Below are 22,485 nucleotides of genomic sequence, written 5' to 3' on the forward strand. Positions count from 1 at the left end.
CAGAGTATCAAATTTGTAAAATTTTACAAACGTGTTCTCCCCTGACCACGTAGCTGCTCGGCAAAGTTGTAATGCCGAGACCCCTCGGGCAGCCGCCCAAGATGAGCCCACCTTCCTTGTGGAGTGGGCCTTTACAGATTTAGGCTGTGGCAGGCCTGCCACAGAATGTGCAAGTTGGATTGTGCTACAGATCCAACGAGCAATCGTCTGCTTAGACGCAGGAGCACCCATCTTGTTGGGTGCATACAATATAAACAACGAGTCAGATTTTCTGACTCCAGCTGTCCTTGCAATATATATTTTTAATGCTCTGACAACGTCCAGTAACTTGGAGTCCTCCAAGTCACTTGTAGCCGCAGGCACTACAATAGGCTGGTTCAGATGAAATGCTGACACCACCTTAGGGAGAAAATGCGGACGAGTCCGCAGTTCTGCCCTGTCCGAATGGAAAATCAGATATGGGCTTTTGTAAGATAAAGCTGCCAATTCTGATACTCTCCTGGCAGAAGCCAGGGCTAGAAGCATGGTCACTTTCCAAGTGAGATATTTCAAATCCACCTTATTTAGTGGTTCAAACCAATGAGATTTTAGAAAGTCCAAAACCACATTGAGATCCCACGGTGCCACTGGAGGCACCACAGGAGGCTGTATATGCAGCACTCCCTTAACAAAGGTCTGGACTTCAGGGACTGAAGCCAATTCTTTTTGAAAGAAAATCGACAGGGCCGAAATTTGAACCTTAATAGATCCCAATTTGAGACCCATAGACAATCCTGATTGCAGGAAATGTAGGAATCGACCCAGTTGAAATTCCTCCGTCGGAGCACTCCGATCTTCGCACCACGCAACATATTTTCGCCAAATTCGGTGATAATGTTGCACGGTTACTTCCTTCCTTGCTTTAATCAAAGTAGGAATGACTTCTTCCGGCATGCCTTTTTCCTTTAGGATCCGGCGTTCAACCGCCATGCCGTCAAACGCAGCCGCGGTAAGTCTTGAAACAGACAGGGACCCTGCTGAAGCAAGTCCCTCCTTAGAGGTAGAGGCCACGGATCTTCCGTGATCATCTCTTGAAGTTCCGGGTACCAAGTCCTTCTTGGCCAATCCGGAACCACTAGTATCGTTCTTACGCCTCTTTGCCGTATAATTCTCAATACTTTTGGTATGAGAGGCAGAGGAGGAAACACATACACCGACTGGTACACCCAAGGCGTTACCAGCGCGTCCACAGCTATTGCCTGCGGATCTCTTGACCTGGCGCAATACCTGTCCAGTTTTTTGTTGAGGCGAGACGCCATCATGTCCACCATTGGTCTTTCCCAACGGGTTACCAGCATGTGGAAGACTTCTGGATGAAGTCCCCACTCTCCCGGGTGAAGATCGTGTCTGCTGAGGAAGTCTGCTTCCCAGTTGTCCACTCCCGGGATGAACACTGCTGACAGTGCTATCACATGATTCTCTGCCCAGCGAAGAATCCTTGCAGCTTCTGCCATTGCACTCCTGCTTCTTGTGCCGCCCTGTCTGTTCACATGGGCGACTGCCGTGATGTTGTCCGACTGGATCAACACCGGTTTTCCCTGAAGCAGAGGTTCTGCCTGGCTTAGAGCATTGTATATTGCTCTTAGTTCCAGAATGTTTATGTGAAGAGACGTTTCCAGGCTCGTCCATACTCCCTGGAAGTTTCTTCCTTGTGTGACTGCTCCCCAGCCTCTCAGGCTGGCGTCCGTGGTCACCAGGATCCAATCCTGTATGCCGAATCTGCGGCCCTCCAATAGATGAGGACTCTGCAACCACCACAGAAGAGACACCCTTGTCCTTGGAGACAGGGTTATCCGTAGGTGCATCTGAAGATGCGACCCTGACCATTTGTCCAACAGATCCCTTTGGAAAATTCTTGCGTGGAATCTGCCGAATGGAATTGCTTCGTAAGAAGCCACCATTTTTCCCAGGACTCTTGTGCATTGATGTACAGACACCTTTCCTGGTTTTAGGAGGTTCCTGACAAGCTCGGATAACTCCTTGGCTTTTTCCTCCGGGAGAAAAACCTTTTTCTGAACCGTGTCCAGAATCATCCCTAGGAACAGCAGACGAGTTGTCGGCATTAACTGGGATTTTGGAATATTCAGAATCCACCCGTGCTGTTTTAGCACTTCTTGAGACAGTGCTAATCCCATCTCTAGCTGTTCTCTGGACCTCGCCCTTATTAGGAGATCGTCCAAGTATGGGATAATTAATATGCCTTTTCTTCGAAGAAGAATCATCATCTCGGCCATTACCTTTGTAAAGATCCGAGGTGCCGTGGACAATCCGAACGGCAGCGTCTGAAACTGATAGTGACAGTTTTGTACAACGAACCTGAGGTACCCCTGGTGTGAGGGGTAAATTGGAACGTGGAGATACGCATCCTTGATGTCCAAGGATACCATAAAGTCCCCCTCTTCCAGGTTCGCTATCACCGCTCTGAGTGACTCCATCTTGAACTTGAACTTCTTTATGTACAGGTTCAAGGACTTCAGATTTAGAATAGGCCTTACCGAGCCATCCGGCTTCGGTACCACAAAAAGAGTGGAATAATACCCCTTCCCTTGTTGTAGAAGAGGTACCTTGACTATCACCTGCTAAGAGTACAGCTTGTGAATGGCTTCCAAAACCGTCTCCCTTTCGGAGGGGGACGTTGGTAAAGCAGACTTCAGGAAACGGCGAGGTGGATCTGTCTCTAATTCCAACCTGTACCCTTGAGATATTATCTGCAGGATCCAGGGATCTACCTGCGAGTGAGCCCACTGCGCGCTGTAATTTTTGAGACGACCGCCCACCGTCCCCGAGTCCGCTTGAGAAGCCCCAGCGTCATGCTGAGGCTTTTGTAGAGGCCGGGGAGGGCTTCTGTTCCTGGGAAGGAGCTGCGTGTTGCTGTCTCTTCCCTCGACCTCTGCCTCGTGGCAGATATGAATAGCCCTTTGCTCTCTTATTTTTAAAGGAACGAAAGGGCTGCGGTTGAAAAGTCGGTGCCTTTTTCTGTTGGGGAGTGACTTGAGGTAGAAAGGTGGATTTCCCGGCTGTAGCCGTGGCCACCAAATCTGATAGACCGACTCCAAATAACTCCTCCCCTTTATACGGCAAAACTTCCATATGCCGTTTTGAATCCGCATCGCCTGTCCACTGTCGCGTCCACAAAGCTCTTCTGGCCGAAATGGACATAGCACTTACCCGTGATGCCAGTGTGCAGATATCCCTCTGTGCATCACGCATATAAAGAAATGCATCCTTTATTTGTTCTAACGACAGTAAAATATTGTCCCTGTCCAGGGTATCAATATTTTCAATCAGGGACTCTGACCAAACTACCCCAGCACTGCCCATCCAGGCAGTCGCTACAGCTGGTCGTAGTATAACACCTGCATGTGTGTATATACTTTTTTGGATATTTTCCATCCTCCTATCTGATGGATCTTTAAGTGCGGCCGTCTCAGGAGAGGGTAACGCCACTTGTTTAGATAAGCGTGTTAGCGCCTTGTCCACCCTAGGAGGTGTTTCCCAGCGCTCCCTAACCTCTGGCGGGAAAGGGTATAATGCCAATAATTTCTTTGAAATTATCAGCTTTTTATCAGGGGCAACCCACGCTTCATTACACACGTCATTTAATTCTTCTGATTCAGGAAAAACTATAGGTAGTTTTTTCATACCCCACATAATACCCTGTTTAGTGGTACCTGTAGTATCAGCTAAATGTAACGCCTCCTTCATTGCCAAAATCATATAACGTGTGGCCCTACTGGAAAATACGGTTGAATCGTCACCGTCACCCCTGGAGTCAGTGCCTGCGTCTGGGTCTGTGTCGACCGACTGAGGCAAAGGGCGTTTCACAGCCCCTGACGGTGTTTGAGTCGCCTGGACAGGCACTAATTGATTGTCCGGCCGCCTCATGTCGTCAAACGAGTGCTTTAGCGTGTTGACACTATCCCGTAGTTCCATAAATAAAGGCATCCATTCTGGTGTCGACTCCCTAGGGGGTGACATCCTCATATTTGGCAATTGCTCCGCCTCCACACCAATATCGTCCTCATACATGTCGACACACACGTACCGACACACAGCAGACACACAGGGAATGCTCCTAACGAAGACAGGACCCACTAGCCCTTTGGGGAGACAGAGGGAGAGTTTGCCAGCACACACCAAAAGCGCTATATATATATATCAGGGATAGCCTTATAATAAGTGCTCCCTTATAGCTGCTTTGTTATATCAAAATATCGCCATAAATTTGCCCCCCCCCTCTCTGTTTTACCCTGTTTCTGTAGTGCAGTGCAGGGGAGAGACTTGGGAGCCGTCCTGACCAGCGGAGCTGTGAGAGGAAATGGCGCCGTGTGCTGAGGAGATAGGCCCCGCCCCTTTTCTGGCGGGCTCGTCTCCCGCTATTTAGAAAAATCAGGCAGGGGTTAAATATCTCCATATAGCCTCTAGGGGCTATATGTGAGGTATTTTTAGCCTTTATAGGTATTCATTTGCCTCCCAGGGCGCCCCCCTCCCAGCGCCCTGCACCCTCAGTGACTGCCGTGTGAAGTGTGCTGAGAGGAAAATGGCGCACAGCTGCAGTGCTGTGCGCTACCTTTAGAAGACTGCAGGAGTCTTCAGCCGCCGATTCTGGACCTCTTCTGACTTCAGCATCTGCAAGGGGGCCGGCGGCGCGGCTCCGGTGACCATCCAGGCTGTACCTGTGATCGTCCCTCTGGAGCTTGATGTCCAGTAGCCAAGAAGCCAATCCATCCTGCACGCAGGTGAGTTGACTCCTTCTCCCCTCAGTCCCTCGCTGCAGTGATCCTGTTGCCAGCAGGAATCACTGTAAAATAAAAAACCTAGCTAAACTTTTTCTAAGCAGCTCTTTAGGAGAGCCACCTAGATTGCACCCTTCTCGGCCGGGCACAAAAATCTAACTGGAGTCTGGAGGAGGGTCATAGGGGGAGGAGCCAGTGCACACCACCTGATCTGAAAAAGCTTTACTTTTTGTGCCCTGTCTCCTGCGGAGCCGCTATTCCCCATGGTCCTTTCAGGAACCCCAGCATCCACTAGGACGATAGAGAAATTCTATTATATAATTGGCAGACTTTATTTCCTACCCTCCTGCATTTAATTAAATTCGATATGACTAGCATTAGGCAAAAAATGATACCAGGGCTCGACAATACATACTGCCATGGTGACTACATTTTAAAAACTTTGGCGCTAGAGCAGATGTGCGATTCTTAAACAGCCACAGACCCCTATTATTCAGCATCTCTCTACCAATTTGCTCACCATCATGTGAGAGCACAGGTGGCCTTGATTGCAAATTACCTTCTAAAAAGGGCAAGTAGAAGTGTTACCCATAGCAACCAGATACTAAATATAATTTATCTAGAATATTCGATTAAGTTATAGCTAGCATTTTATTGGTTGTTATGGGCAACATCTTCACTTGATAAAATCCCTCCCCCTCCCAAATATGACAGAGTGTGATACTGCTGTACTGCATAGTCAGATTAATGGCTGCATTCTGCAAGTGGCCTCGTGACAAACTCCTTTCTCTCCCCTGCTATCTATGGTGCCTCTGGAGTTATGAGTGACAGCTGTCATTGAAACCCTGGTTGTTGTCAGCTGCTTGGATCCCCCTGACCAATAGATTGGAGCAAGTATTTGGGCATACAATTCATGGTCAGCGCTTTAGGGGTGACGAGTCACGTAAACCTCTCTCCGAGGTGGGTTTTCTTCTGCCACCCTGAGAGGACTGCCTGGTCCATGTTTAACCATCTAGTTGTTCAGTCCCAAAGTTGCCACTAATATCCATTACAGTATCCAAATGGGGAAGGTTCCTGGAGCATCTACTAACTTGTGTGTGAAACTCACCACCATTGCAATATTTGCTTTCCCCGGCCAGTTCCTGTGGGATCTTATTTGGCCCCTTTATCCACTGGTCTTTTCTCCAGATACTTTGGTGTTGATTTAATTAGGGACAATATGTTGGAAATTCTCCCTATGTGCTGTTGCGATGGAGCAGGAATATGGGCAAAACCATAAAGTACAGTCCCACAGTGGTGCATATTAAGATGCACAACAGTAGGGGTCCTGTATGCATGGCTAATTTACACAGTGTCACAAACTGGTGTCTTGGGCTTTTCCTGTCTGGCTCTGCTATGTTCAGATGGGCTGCGCTGTTCCTGGCCTGGCGTTCCTGACCATTACTCCACAGCAGCATGGGCGCAGCCATGTTGTTTCCAAGTCAGATGAGCAAACCTTCCACTTGCACATAATTGGATGGAACTATTTGATACCACGGGTTCAGTCTGAATTACCGGCGGCCGGGATGCCAGCTGTCAGTATACAGACAGCGGCATCCCAGTCACCAGTATGCCGGCAGCAGGACAAGCACTAGAAAGCCCCACACGGGCTCACTACGCTCGCCATGCTGCAGGCACAGTGACTCGCCACAAGTTATATTCTCCCTCTATGGGTGTCGTGGTAACCCACAGAGGGAGAATAGCCTGTGTCGAAGGTATTCTGGCAGCAGCATTTCACCGCCTGCCGGGATTCCGGTGTCGGCATTGTGACCACTGGGATCCCGACTAGCGGTATTTTAACAGCTTCCAGATACCACTATTAAAATAACATCCTTCCTAAACACTTTTGGTGTTAAAGGATATAGAGCCCCTGCCCCCAAGTGGTCACAAACAAGAAAAACAGATTTTTATTTTAATGTGTTTTAAAATGCAACAATTGTACAAGTCTCCCCACACATGCTCAGACCTACCCTCCCCAACTGAACACCAGCAACCAAGGCTCAATTATCCAGTACACAAAACCTTGCCATAGTTGTTAGAACATCCAATGCACTTTAAAACCACAAAGGGTGTACATAGGGGTGTATGTGGTTGGGGACGAAGGTGCATCTCCGGAACTTTTTGTTAATTCCAACACCATGGATGGCAAATTTAGTCAAAGGACAGTTGTGCCCTGGAAAATTAATGAGTATAAGCAATTTTAAGTAAAGTATTATTATCTACTTTCTATTAGTGATGAGCGGGTTCGGTTTCTCGGAAACCGAACCCCCCCGAACTTCACCCTTTTTACACGGGTCCGAGCCATACTCTGATTCTCCCGTATGGCTCGGTTAACCCGAGCGCGCCCGAACGTCATCATCCCGCTGTCGGATTCTCACGAGATTCGGATTCTATATAAGCAGCCGCGCGTCGCCGCCATTTTCACTCGTGCATTGGAAATGTTAGGAAGAGGACGTGGCTGGCGTCCTCTCCGTTATTGTTGAACTTGATTGTGCTTTATTGCTTAATTGTGGGGAGGACTGGGGAGCAGCTGTATAATATAGGAGGAGTACAGTGCAGAGTTTTGCTGATCAGTGACCACAAGTTTTATCCGTTCTCTGCCTGAAAAAAACGCTCCTTATCTGTGCTCAGTGTGCTGCATATATCTGTGCTCACACTGCTTAATTGTGGGGACTGGGGAGCAGCTGTATTATATAGGAGGAGTACAGTGCAGAGTTTTGCTGACAGTGACCACCAGTATACGTTGTCTGCCTGAAAAACACTCCATCTGTGCTCAGTGTGCTGCTTTATTGTGGGGACTGAGGACCACCAGTATAATATTATATAGGAGGAGTACAGTGCAGAGTTTTGCTGACCAGTGACCACCAGTATATAATATATAGCATTACGGTACAGTAGGCCACTGCTGTACCTACCTCTGTATCGTCAAGTATACTATCCATCTAGATTCTATACCTGTGGTGCATTTCAGTTGTGCAGTTTGCTGACACAGTGACCACCAGTATATATAGCAGTACGGTACGGAAAGCCACTGCTGTACCTACCTCTGTGTCGTCATTAAGAATACTATCCATCTACATTCTATACCTGTGGTGCATTTTAGTTGTGCGCAGTATATATATAGTAGTAGGCCATTGCTATTGATACTGGCATATAATTCCACACATTAAAAATTGGATAACAAAAATGTGGAGGTTAAAATAGGGAAAGATCAAGATCCACTTCCACCTCGTGCTGAATCTGCTGCCACTAGTCATGGCCGAGACGATGAAATGCCATCAACGTCGTCTGCCAAGGCCGATGCCCAATGTCATAGTAGAGAGCATGTAAAATCCAAAAAACAAAAGTTCAGTAAAATGACCCAAAAATCAAAATTGAAAACGTCTGATGAGAAGCGTAAACTTGCCAATATGCCATTTACGGCACGGAGTGGCAAGGAACGGCTGAGGCCCTGGTCTATGTTCATGGCTAGTGGTTCAGATTCACATGAGGATGGAAGCACTCATCCTCTCGCTAGAAAACTGTAGTGCCACTCCTAGATGGGCCAGGTGTTTGTGTCGGCCACTTGTGTCGCTTAGCTTAGTCACACAGCGACCTTGGTGCGCCTCTTTTTTTCTTTGCATCATGTGCTGTTTGGGGATAATTTTTTGACGTGCCATCCTGCCTGACACTGCAGTGCCACTCCTAGATGGGCCAGGTGTTTGTGTCGGCCACTTGTGTCGCTTAGCTTAGCCATCCAGCGACCTTGGTGCAAATTTTAGGACTAAAAATAATATTGTGAGGTGTGAGGTGTTCAGAATAGACTGAAAATGAGTGTAAATTATGGTTATTGACGTTAATAATACTATGGGATCAAAATGACCCCCAAATTCTATGATTTAAGCTGTTTTTTAGGGTTTTTTGAAAAAAACACCCGAATCCAAAACACACCCGAATCAGACAAAAAAAATTCGGTGAGGTTTTGCCAAAACGCGTCCGAATCCAAAACACGGCTGCGGAACCGAATCCCAAACACAAAACCCGAAAAATGTCCGGTGCACATCACTACTTTCTATCCTCTATTAAATACATCACGATCATTCATAAACTACTGTCTTTTTGCTCCAGCACAGACTAACAGCATCACGGCTCACACTGCACAGCAGCTACCTGGCACATTCACCACATTAGCTTCAGAATGCTACCCTGATAGTGTAATGTTAACGTTCTATGCCAAAAGTTATGAGAAGTACAGTTTTATTATTATTGATCACCTAAAATAGTAGGTATGCCCCATTGACCAAATTAGTATGGGAAAAGTGTACATAAGAGAAATTCCTGACATGATCTGACACTTTATCCAATAGCTCTATAAAACATGATATTGATATACTGTAAACAACGTAGGAAGTTATTTTATGAGCGGAGCCATTTAATATTTTGATGAAAGCAGACTAGGCACTTACTAGAAATATATGACATCACTGATGTAGACATTACATCAGACTCAGTGGGTGTTATTCAATTGTTTTTCGCTTGGGGAGGGGGTGCGAGCAGAAATGCAGACGCCGGCAGACATTGCGCCTTAACGGAGCTACAACTGAATCTGAATAGCTCCGTTTGGACGTCATCTAGTGTCTGCCGGTGGACAAACAATTGAATTCCGCCCAGGGATGTTGTTCAACTGACACTGTGCAACTTATGTATAGCAGTATCCAAGCTGGTGGCTTAACAGAAAATGGGTCCTTATGGTTTATGGAGGACATTCTACAAAGTGGATGGCTTTCTGAGGGGAGCTACAAAAGAAGCCACAGAATAGACAAAATAACTCCTGCACATACGTACGATACAAGATTTTCTTTCAATAAATAAAACCCATTTTTGTTTTATCATGGTTTTCAGTTGTAAAGCACAATGGAATATGCTGCGCTATATAAGAAATGGTCAAAAATAATAACCATAATATTTAAATTTAGTCAAAACAGCTCTCAGGCAGGGCAAACAAAAATGCATTACCAGGTGTGCTTGATTGATGCAGACAAAGTAGCTTCTTGTCTACTATAAAATCAAAATGAGTCATGTGGTGATCTCATATCAGCACATAAAGGAGCAATAGATCACAAGATAATTACTAATGCCTCCCCTAAATCTTCTTGTTCTCACACCTATCTAGTCTGCTAAGTAATGTCACCAATATGCTTATGAACAATTGTAAAAACCTTTTAGCAGTTGAACTAATGGGGAAGTTACGACATAAAATTACAGATGCTGCTCTCGGCGAAGCAGATTCCAAAAACATCTGCGAAACCTTAAGCAAGGCAGTGTCAGATTTTATTCTTTTTTTGATCTGGACGACAAATGCGGAGATTTTTCGACACATTGAAAGCACCAATACCTGTGCTACATATTCTGCAATTTTTTATTACATTTATTTATTAGGAGCGACTGATTTTCTCCCACCCCACACTGATTTTGCATATGTCAGCCCACAAGGAGGATGATAGGAAATATGGGTAGATTATTAAGAATGCACACACTGCTTTATATCAGGGAAATTGGAGGCAGGGACTTTCGGTCTAGACCATTCGGATAATTGAAGGAATGTGTTTGTGGATGTTTTTTTAACAGTTTTATTGGTGGAATGTTGAAACACTCATGCCCACATGCTATGCAATAAATGAGACCAGTCCCCCAATTATTGGCAAATCGGCACAATAATTGTATAATGCGTACCTACAGTAGCTTAAAACTTTCACTCTAATGCTGGCCATACACTTGTCGCGTCGCGGGGCATCGCACCTGAACTGCCAAAGTGGTTACCATGCGATCATGCAATAGATCGTATAGTAATCACGTGATGGGCACGTCACCGCCGAGTGGGAACGGCCTCTGGCTGCCCCCGGCGGGTGCCCATCGCAGTGCGATATATCTCATGTGGGTTTAAAACCACATGCGATCGCACTGCGATGCGAGAAATATTATGTGCAGCACATAATATCTTGAGAATCGATATTTGACCGGCGTGCCCGCGCATCGTGTCTCAAGGTATCTAAAATGTGCATACAATCGTTCGATTTCTCTCACAGATGTGGTCGAAATCAAAAGATAGCACCAATTATCTCATATGTGTATGGGCACCATAACAGATTAATTGTGTGAATCCAAAAACATGCTATCCCAGTAAGGTCTCTCTCTTCTCAAAAGATTGGGTACTGCTTATCTATACAAAATCAGTCACCAAGACCTGAAGCAAACACAGTACCAGTGGAAACAGGTATCGCCTATATGCAACAGCAGTCAATCCCTATTATCCTTTATTTATATGGCGCCACATGGGATCTGCAGCGCCCAATTACAAAGTAAATAAGGAAAACATGAAGACAGTGATTTACAGCTTAATACAATATAGGACAAGTACAGGGTATATAAACAAGCTGCATCAGCAAACAGCACTGAAATAAGTATCAGGGTGGCAGAAAACTGAAGTATTTGGTGCCATCAAAGGGAGTATTGAGAAGATAAGTTAAGTAAGAGACATAAAAGCACATGAGGGAAGAGGACCCTGCTCGTGAGAGCTTACATTCTAAAGGGGAGGGGCACACAGACAGGGGTGACACAGATGGGGTAGAAAGTGAGCGCGGACCACAGGAGGCTATGAGAGCCGGCTGGGTTTGAAGTAGTGTGTCTGAACTTCTGAAGTATTATAAATTCTCATTATGGATCCAGACCAAAGAGATTTTCCTCTCCATAGGCAGCACTAGTGCAGTGCAGGGCTGCGGTGCTGATTCGCAGCTGAGTCACGTCCTGATAAGCCGGCACAGCAGGTAGGAGACAGCAGCCCCCCCGGGCGGTGACACACAGCAGCCAGGATGCTCATCACTCTCCCCGATTACTGACTGCTCAGACACAGCCTTATGCTGCCCACCAATGGCGGAGACGGGTCTTTGTACATCAAAAACCAAAGCGATAATATCAGAAGGAAACAAAACCCAGCTTGGTCTGTACAGTTATGCTGTGGCATTACAGGAGCACAGTGCTACACCGGCAGCAACAGGGTCACCAGATGAGCCCAGTACCAGGGACCGCCCACTATAGAGGTGCACTATATGGGAAAGGGGGCACTCACCAGCTTGCGCAGCGAGCCCTCATCCATGGCGGAGAAGCGCCTCTCGGACATGTCTGTCAGTTGTGCGTAACAGCCTCACACAGACACCACTCAGTCTCCGCGATCATCTGAGCTCCAGTCTCGCACACCGCAACTTCAAATCACTGCGTTTCCGGCCATGTCTCCGCCCACTTCAACGCCCCGCAAATCTCGACCAATCACACCGCTCGAGTAAGCAAAGTGCAACGCCCACCTGGCACGAGAGTGGACGGATCGAATCGAATGTAACCGCCCCCCACCCATTGTAGGCAAGTCAGGGGGAGGAGCTGCTGCTGGCTCTGGAGTGTCAGTGTACTAGGCTGGTAAGGTGTCGCCGCATCGTGTGCAGGTAAATACGGATAATTCAAATCAGAACTCAACTGCCGCCTGCAACGGTTACACCGCGGATCAATGTGTCATCTGTTCAGGGACAAAGAGCAGTCAGGAGCGGCTACGTCATTGCCACAGGCAGCGATGAATGGCAGCATTGCTGTTGTGTGGGCTGGACGGCGTTATACAGTCAGGACATGTTTTCCCTTACTGGAATTGAGCATATTCACCCATTCCTCTCTTTCTGCTATCTATTCCGAGCATGGCTACACTTTCAGATATTGGATCTCCTGGCTTCAAGCTTAATGGTCAGTTCAATTACTGACAATATCCACACTGTGACTGTTGACCAGTGTTAAAACACAGCAACAGCTCACCTGTCTAATAATCATCCCCAATTCTCCCCTACATTGCACATTTTTGTTGGAAGCCCATAGGGTTGTGTATTAAAATATGCTTTCTCAGTGCTAACTTAAGTGCAGTATAGGCACGTAGTAGATTGCAGTGTAACAGGCCCGGACAGTGATATAGTGCAGGTGTCGTTACTCCACCCACCTGTGGCAACTCCCGTCACAAACGATACCCAGAAGCGTCAGGGAACTCCGCCTTCCGGATCGATCGCCGGCACGAACACCTCCCTGCAGCGGTCGACGACGAAGAACCTAGAAGGAAGGAACGTACCGGTTGAGACGTGTGTGTCGACCTCCATCGGAGGTGCAGGGCGCGTCAGGGGTAGCTGCGACCTTCACCGGCTGGGCGGAAGGCCTCAGCTACCCAGTTCTCACACACTCGCACTCTCGCACGTTGTGTGGTGAGAGGGGTCCTCACGTCCGTGAGCAAACCCCCGACCGGTGTACGGGGACGATGACAAAACAGACACAGAGTAATACTCACTCCCGACTCGCTGGTCACCTTGATGGTCGCACCTCTCCGCTCCTGTTGGGGCAAGAAGAGCAGCCTCCCTAACTGCAGGCTACACTAACGGCAAACAACAACTTACAGCCGAAAGGGCGTGGCCTGGATGTCCTAGGGAGTGCATGTGGATCCCAGAGCTCCTGCCTAATTAACCCTCATTTCAGGTTTAATACCCTCCTAACCACCCCCAGACTGCTCCTAATTGCCTGGGAACACTCTCTGGCAACTGCTGTAGGGGACCCGCGGAGTCGGGGAGTGCTTTTAAGCACTCCCGCGGATTGCGGCCTTCCCCCTAGCCTAAAGCCTGGGACTCGATTTTGGGGCTGGACGGAACGGGACGGACGTCCCACGAGAGCCTATCGCCTCTCCACCTCACTACAAGTGATCCCCAGCACCTCCGGAGCCGCACCAGAAGAGGAAACGAGCCACGGGGACCTCCTGCTCCCTCTTGCTGCGGACGGCTCGTGACCCGACGGACGCGCCCGGAGCTCAGACCGCAAACCCGCTAGCCGGAAGGAGACGGGATCGGACGTGGACAACGGGGTAAGTCGAGAGGCTGACTCTCCCTGCACCCCTAGCCCTAAGACCCGCTGTCCGGAGCCGCAAAGAACCGAGGCCTACCCGCTGGGCCTGAGCCGGGACCTCCAGTGAGACGCCAGCCCGCCCACGGGTCACGGACCCGATTAGCTCACCTGGGAGCCCTTTAACAAGCCCCGAGAGGCCCCTCTCTCCTGCTCCCTCTGCAAATACTCACTCCCCAGCCAGCCCTGCCGCTCCTGACTATGGTAGCCTACCCGGAAGGGCATTGAAGCTGCACGCCGTCTCCCCTCCATCACTAACCTCACAGAGGTCAGACACATCTTTAGCACTAAACCCTGCAGGAGACCCACTTCACCTCTACATAAGTGCTCGCTGGAGCTAGCCCCGAACCCAGCCGGTGATCCTCCTCTCCTGGTCCCAGCTGCAGACCTCATCCCCCGCTGAGTAAAGCCCCCCCGGTCGCTGGCTGGTCCGTGTCCGGGACACGCTTCCGCGTTTTCTGAACGGGGGTCAACGCTATAAACGGCCTCCTCAGGTCATATTACACCCCCCTCCGGTGGAGAGACACCGTGAACGCTCTCATCTGCTTCCTCCCACCGACATTCTCCACATCTGCAGCATTACTCAAACCTCTAAGCTTCTCCTTCTTGCTGCCTGACGCCCACATATCGCTATGTACTGCCCTGGACCTTTGTTTCCTACTACTCAACCCGAAGCCACCTGATGGTCATCTGAAATCAGGCCACGGGGGATGACCGCTTCCTAAGAACCATGTCGCCAAATGTATCCTGCTGATCCTGACACACCCTGAGCTACTTGCAAACATCCTCCCTACTGTTCCCCTTCCGGAATATGAGACGTACCTCGAGATACTCTAAAAGGAGCAAAAACAATCAACCACAAAAAGTCACAAGATCTCAATCTGACCTGAGGCCCTTCCTTCAACCTACGATCTCCCCACAGATGGAGAGCCGTTCCTCTCCCCGCTCCCCTACCTCTCCTTCAGCTTCTTTGACCTCAAATCCGGCTGATGAGATGGCTGACCCTACGGCAGCTAGCAGTCGCGAGCTCCGAGATATCCTGACCTTTATGAAGTCCCTTCCTACGAAGCAAGACCTTCAAGACACCATTAGGAACGAGCTCGCCTCCATCAAAAGCGATATCACACACCTATCCGACCGGGTGGTTACCCTAGAGGAAGACCAAGAAGCCAGCGCTTCCTGTGTGTCCCAGCTGAGAGACTCTGTCCTTGCTCAATCCAAAGAAATCCGAGCTTTACAATCCAGAATGACGGATATCGACAACAGGGGCAGGCGGAACAACATCAGAGTCCGGGGTCTCCCAGAGGAAGTTCCCCAATCTGGGCTAGTGGACGCCCTGTCCAAGATATTCAACGAACTATTGGGAACAAGCTCGGATAATGTCATCACTTTTGACAGAGCCCACAGGGCCCTTAAACCAAGGGGCCTCGCCACTGACCGGCCTCGTGATGTTATCTGCCGGCTCCATTATTTCGCCCAGAAGGAGGAAATCATGTTCAAAGCCAGACAACTTGATGGTATCGATTTCAAGGGCAGCTCCATAAGCCTCTACCAAGATCTTTCCTGGTACACACTCCAACAGCGGAGATCCCTGAAGCCCCTGACAGACGAACTACGGAAACGTCAGATTCGCTACCGCTGGGGATTTCCCTTTCACCTTCAAGCCTGTTCCTCGGGGAAATGGTACACCCTGTCCTCCCACACAGGCCTCATCCCCTTCTGCACCTCCCTGGGCCTCCCTCCAATGTCCATTCCGGACTGGGAATTTCCTCTTTCGGACATACCTCCTCCTAAACGATCTTCTAACGTGGAACCATGGCAAGAGGTTCGAGGCACTAGGAGGAGATCCCAGTCAACTACATCTCCTTCCAAGACCACCTAGCTGTAAAAGACCCTTTTGATGGATATTGTTATTCCCTCCAACAGAAATGCTCGCTGTTAAAGCAATGTGGGAGGGTAATTTTCATTCTCGAATGGGACATGACGAGGTTGCAGATCGTTTTCCGGTTGTCTAGGGAGGTTGTTGATAAATGGTTAACATTCCTGCATATGTTGACCGGCGAGGGGAGGGGGCGGCGGACTCTATCGCTGCCCTTGTCCCCCCTCCGGCCACCCCCCTTATTTATCCTTCTCCCCCCCCCCTTTTCCTTGTGTCAGTTTAAATATGTTATTGCTGTTATCATGGTTCGGGTTGCGGTTCACCCCCATTCCCCCCACAATACCCGCCTCTGACTTATTGTCGGTAGGGAGACTGACGGGATTACGATTCAGTCTCTCTCCTGCGGGTCTTTTGCTGATGTCATTACATTGTTTTTGTACTTCTTTCTCTTTTATTTCTTTTTCCATGCTTGCTCTTCCTTCTCCCCTCTCCTCCTCCCTCCACTTTGAGGTTCCTGGAAACGTGTTCTACTTCATTCCACCATGAGCACCCCGGGGAAGATTAAAGTACTGTCCCTCAATGCACGTGGTCTCAACTCTCCGGAGAAGAGATCCAGTCTCCTGCGTCTGTTAAGGTCTGAAAAAGCAGATGTTGCATTGGTGCAGGAGACCCATTTCAAGGTTGGGATCCGCAACCCCTCTATCACCAATCGCTACTTCCCAATAGCGTTCTACAGTAACAACCCCGGTGGCAAATCCAAGGGAGTGGCTATTGTTTTCTCTAGGGATTTACATGTCTCAGACGTAGCCTTACACAGGGTGGTTCCGGGAAGGTTCCTTATTTTGACTTGCAAGATCTCCGAGCAAATGTTCACCTTTGCGGTGATGTACGCCCCTAACCAGGCCCAACTATCCTTCTTTAACTCCTTCCTCCCGAAACTAGATTCTTTGATGCAAGGCGTCACGGTCTTAGGTGGTGATTTCAACTGGACATTGGACCCTAATACTGACACCTCATCCCAAACCTCTTGATTTGTTGCATCTAAATACCGCCGCGTTAAACACCTACTCCACACACAATTGGCCGACTCCTGGAGAACCCTTAACCCCACAGGACGTGACTACTCCTACTACTCCCATCCCCATAGGGTTTACTCCCGCATTGATTATTTATTCCTCAGCCACAGACACCTCCCTCTTCTTATAGAAGCCACTATAGGCTCGATCACATGGTCTGACCATGCCCCGGTGACTTTAACCTTGTCCCTCCCTCACGGCTCTCACAAACAATGGACCTGGAGACTCAATGAGTCCCTCCTATATGACACACTCTGTAAAGAAGCCTTAGACAAAACTCTAGATGATTATATTGCCACGAACGTCACGGGTGATGTCTCCCATCTCACCGTGTGGGAGGCGCATAAATGTGTCCTTCGCGGTAAGTTGATACAACTAGGCACCCACAAAAAAAAACAGAGACAGTCTCTGATCACAGGTCTTTTACATAAAATTCACGTCCTCGAGACGTACCACAAGGTATCCCTGTCAGATGTGACCCTAGTAGAATTGTCAGAAGCCCGCTCCCAGCTGAATAAGCTCCTCTCTAACAACATAATCCATTCCATCCGTAAATGTAAACAGAAATACTACCAGTGGGGCAACAAGCCCGGCCGAGTCCTAGCCCAGGCCATACGAGCCCAACACTCAGCCTCATTTATTGGCTCAGTGAGGGACGCCGGAGGGACTCCCAAATTTAAATCACCTGAGATTGGGGCCTGTTTCGCACACTTTTACACCTTGCTCTATAATCTAGAGAATACATCCCCTGATACAGATCCCCGTCTTCTACACCAAAAAATAAAGGACTACCTGAAGTCCATCGACTACCCTGTTCTTCCACCTTCGAAGCTTACTACACTAGAAGCCCCCTTCACTACCCAAGAGATAGACCAGGCCATCTCCTCTATGAAGCCGGGGAAAAGTCCTGGCCCCGACGGCTTCACTATAGCATACTATAAGGTGTTTAAAGATAGACTGCTCCCTCTCCTGCTCCGTGCATTTAACTCAATTTCATCTGGCTCTCACTTTTCCCGTGATTCACTTGAAGCCCACGTGTCGGTGATACCGAAACAGGGCAAAGACCCCTCGGCCTGCTCCAGCTACAGACCCATCTCCCTCCTTAACGTAGACCTGAAAATCTATGCGAAGATTCTGGCAAACAGACTTAACGGACTGATCCCTCTCCTGGTCCATAGCGACCAGGTAGGTTTTGTAGTGGGTCGAGAGGCCAAAGACAACACCACCAAAATCCTCAATCTTGTTCACCTAGCATCCCATAGTTCTATCCCCACCATTCTGCTCTCTACTGACGCCGAAAAGGCATTTGATAGGGTTAGTTGGAAATTTATGAAAACGATCCTGGAGCACATGGGACTAGGTCCTAATGCACTCACATGGATAATGGCCCTATATGATTCCCCGACGGCAAGGGTTCGCGTAAATGGCACCCTGTCAGACCCATTCATCATAACCAATGGTACCAGACAGGGCTGCCCACTATCTCCTTTGATTTTCGTGCTATGTATTGAGGCATTGGCCAGGTCCATTCGAGCTAACCAGGCTATCAAAGGTTTCACCGTAGGTAATGACGAATACAAACTAGCCTTATTTGCCGACGACCTCTTGGCCATAATATCACACCCTACTGACTCCCTCCCGCACCTAATGGAAGAACTAGACCTATTTGGACATCTCTCCAATTTTAAAATTAACTATAAAAAGTCTAGTGCTCTGAACATTTCTGCTCCTGCAGACTCCGTTACAGCCCTCAAACACTCTTTCCCTTTCTCATGGCAGCCTTCCCACATAACATACCTAGGTGTTAAGTTGAGCGCTAAAGAGTCCCAGTTATTCTCACTGAACTATCTTCCCCTATTGCAAACGATTCGGAATGACTACTCCCAGATGGAATATGAAATTCCTATCCTGGTTCGGGAGGATAAACGTAGTTAAGATGAACACCCTCCCCAAATTATTATATGTAATGCAGACCCTCCCGATCCAAATCCCGGAGACCTGGTTTCGATCTATTTCACTCTTGATCCAACAATTTGTCTGGCAACGGAGGAGACCTAGGATTAGTCGCTCCCAAATGTCAAAACTGATTGTAAAGGGAGGCCTTCAGCTTCCCGACATAAAAAATTACTACCATGCCATTCTCTTGAATAGAATTATAGATTGGACGAGATACCGAGAGCTTAAACAATGGGTGAAGTTGGAGGGTCTGTACGTACACCAATTTCCAGAAATTTTCCCCTGGCTACCCTCCCCCCCCCAAACTGCTCAACCCTCATCCCACCATTACTCCTACACTTGCTATATGGAAATCATTACGCACACTACCCTACATCTCTTCTAAATTCGGTCCCCTGACGTCCTTCCTGGCCAACCCTGAATTTGCTCCGGGAATCAACCCAGCCCACTTCTCTCACTGGGCATCAGCAGGCCTGTTCAGGGTCGGCCAGATGGTGTCATCAACTGGAGTTAAACAGTTCTCAGACCTTAGGGCAAAATGGGACATCCCCCAACAGGACTTTTGGAAATTCCTGCAAATAAGACACTTCTTGATATCTAGCTCTAGACTCCAGAAAGCCGCCAGAGAGATGACCCTTTTCGAGAAACTCTGTGTCGCCGTCCATGACCCGACTCATACTATCTCCACTCTATACAAGATTGTCTGCCATACCCAACCTTCTGACGCTCCATCCTATGCGTTGGCATGGGAAAGAGACCTAGGCATTTCTCTGTCAAGTAGAGACTGGGAAAAAATATGCTTAAAAACCCATACAAGCTCTGTTTGTGTTCAAATAAGAGAGACTCAATATAAAGTCATGACAAGATGGTATAGGCCCCCCTCCCTTCTCCATGCTATGTACCCCTCCTCATCGGCACTCTGCTGGCGCTGCTCCTCCCCCTCTGGCACCCTTCTACATATTTGGTGGACATGTCCACTAATACAACCCTTCTGGCGGGAGGTTATACACATCTCCCAAATCATCCTCAAGACCCAAATCCCACATGACCCTGCATTCTGGCTTATCAACCATTCAACAATTCCAATCTCTCAACACAAACACTCCCTACTACGGCACTTAAGCAATGCAGCACGTGCTGTGATCCCAACCAAGTGGAGATCCCAAATTCCACCCACGAGTCGTACGTGGTTCACTAAACTGAACTACTTCATGAGAATGGAGGATTTGTTCCTCTCATCAATAGGCAAATCTAGTGAATTCGATACCGCGTGGGCCCCTTGGTTGGAATACAAGACCTCCCAGGCCTACCTAGCCACTCCCTTGGATGGTAACTGAAACTTTTCTTCACTACATCCTATAACCTTATTAAGTGGTAACCCCCCCCCCTCTACATTTCTAACCCCTTCTGTCCTCCTCTTACCCTCTTCCTTTCTTACCCCACACATCTTTCTACTTCTATCTTATCGCCCTCGGGCGCCCCTATTCTTTGACTCATTTTATTTTATTACTCTACATATTCTTGAGGTGTGGGAGCGCCCTCATAGATTCAGGATGGATTTATCTCCTACATCACTTAGAAGACACCATCCCTAACACATCAATTCGCTACCGCAGGGTTGTTTACTCTTCCCTTTTGACATCTGTTCAATTTGACTTGTACTTAACGAATATGCACTGTTGATGTCGATGTTTTTTCTACCTGTGTTTGTGTGGGAGCTTTCCCCCTATCTGTTGATGCAATTAAAACCTTTAATAAAAACTGATTATACAAAAAAAAAAAAAACTTACAGCCAACTACGCCTGCCTATCTTCAGCAACTGAGACTACTGGTTCTATTCCGAACTAGCAGAGACCGGACTAACTAAACACATTCGCTAACCAACAAGCCAGTAGAACAATTCCCTGGTACAACAGGTTAACCCCGAATAACCAATTCCACTTACCGGATACTGGTAAGTAGCTACTTCCTTCCTCTCCTAACTGAGGACGCAAGCGGGGGTCCAGAGCGGACGGCCGTCCACTCCGGATTACCGGAGAATAGAGGAGCGTGGGACGGGAACGTTACTCCACGCTCTCTAATCCCTTGTATTGTACACCGCGTGGGGCCAGCCGGCTCCTCACGCCGACCAACTGCGAACCCCTCGGGAGCTGCCGCACAGCCCACTGCCAACCGGTCCTACCCGGGCCGGATGGTACAATACCACCCCAAGTCCTATAAAATGCAGTAGGTGGAAGCCTGGATGAGGGTGCAGGCCTGGAGTGTGGGCACGGGCCTGGAGTGTGGGCGCAGGCCTGTGGCCAGAAGTATGGGCGCAGGCCCTTGGCCTGAAGTATGGGCGCAGGCAGGAGGCCTGACCTAGGGGCACAGGCCGGAGGCCTGAACTGTGGGCACAGGCCTGGAGGGCCTGGACGGTGGGCACAGGCAGGAGGCCTGAACCGTGGGCACAGGCCTGGAGGCCTGAACCGTGGGCACAGGCCTGGAGGCCTGAACCGTGGGCACAGGCCTGGAGGGCCTGGACGGTGGGGGCACAGGCCGGAGGCCTGGACTGTGGGCACAGGCAGGAGGCCTGACTACCGTAGGCACAGGCCGAGAGGGCCTGGTTATCCCCGCAGGCCTAGTGCCTGTCCCTGGTGCTCTAGGGTGGACTAAATATAAGTGCAGGTGGCCCAGGGCCGCCTACCTGTCTCGGTGGGAGAGGCTGCAACGGAGAGCTTCGTTGGCTCTTTTGCTTTCCACACGCTGCAGCACTCTCCGCCGGACTTCTGCTGCTGGGCGCCTTCCTCCGCCGACGTCTTCCTCTTCGTCGTCCTCGCCGCCGGCTCTGCAGGCTCCGCCGCCGCCCGGTCTTCAGTCTTCTGTAGGAGATCTTCTTTCTTCTGCAGGAGTTCTTCTCTCTTCCTCGTCCGGCGTCCGACTGAGCTCTCCCGCTCTGCAGCGTCTCTTATATGAGAGCTTTCACACACAACAAAGTTTGTCCGGCTTTTTGCCATCCGGGGAGAGCCGGCGCGTGTGTTACAGCCCTAACCCATTTCTGCTAGCAGCTTTGCAAATGCAATCCTTACTGAATTCAGCCCTTGTTGAGATTGTTATGGTGATGGACTTGTAACACTTATTAGTGGCTTTTTTTCAAATGTAAAGTTAAAACATTAAATTAGTTTTCACAATTTCTTGTCATATGTACTTCTTTTGTATCTGCAAGTCAGCACGATTGGCTCCTATAAATATTCAGGTTGCAACAGTATTTGGTAATTGCTTCACCAAGGTACTTTATTACTTGTTTAGTGCTATATGGTATTTCTTGCTGTGACTAACTTGCTGTTTTATGACAATTTATGTTGTCTATCTAGATGTACAATCATTTATACAAGGAAGCTTGCTCCTTCACATATGAGCAATCTTGTTTCTTGTAACTGCTCATTTGAAAAGACATTGCATTTTATTTTTACTTTTATGGAACTAGCACTAAGTTGGACTTGCTATAATTTTCTTAGTGTAAAATTATTACAATTTCTACTCTTACTCAGAAAACTTTCAGGATATGCACTGGTGCCTAAAGTCATGGAATAAGTGCCTAGTATCATGGTGAAGTGCCAATTCAATGTGCGTGGGCACCCAAACACAATTGAATTGTGACAGTTGTTTAGATGGGATTTTAAGACGTCCAAAACAATTGAATCTGCACCATAGGATTTGATGGCAGATAAGAACCATTTGGCCCATCTAGTCTGTTCCTTTTTTTAACCTTTAGGTAACTTCAACCCTAATTGATCCTTAGGTCTTTGTAAGGATATTCATATGCCTATCCCAC

The 22,485-nt window shown here is 48.5% G+C and overlaps 1 protein-coding gene across 2 annotated transcripts in view; it reads right to left on the reverse strand.

The window, feature by feature from the left end:
• Positions 1–12,098, reverse strand: part of SMTN (smoothelin) — a 291,316-nt gene extending 279,218 nt beyond the window's left edge. Inside the window, exon 1 of one of the 2 annotated variants that reach the window (XM_063913408.1) lies at positions 11,920–12,097. In XM_063913408.1, coding sequence (XP_063769478.1) covers positions 11,920–11,970 — 51 coding nt within the window. In that variant the 5' untranslated portion in view covers positions 11,971–12,097. Of the gene's footprint in view, positions 1–11,919 lie in introns of both variants that reach the window. The other variant, XM_063913409.1, reaches the window with a different exon arrangement.
• Positions 12,099–22,485: the final 10,387 nt, after the last annotated feature.

The sequence above is a fragment of the Pseudophryne corroboree genome, chromosome 1 (assembly GCF_028390025.1).
Source record: "Pseudophryne corroboree isolate aPseCor3 chromosome 1, aPseCor3.hap2, whole genome shotgun sequence".
NCBI lineage: Eukaryota > Metazoa > Chordata > Amphibia > Anura > Myobatrachidae > Pseudophryne > Pseudophryne corroboree.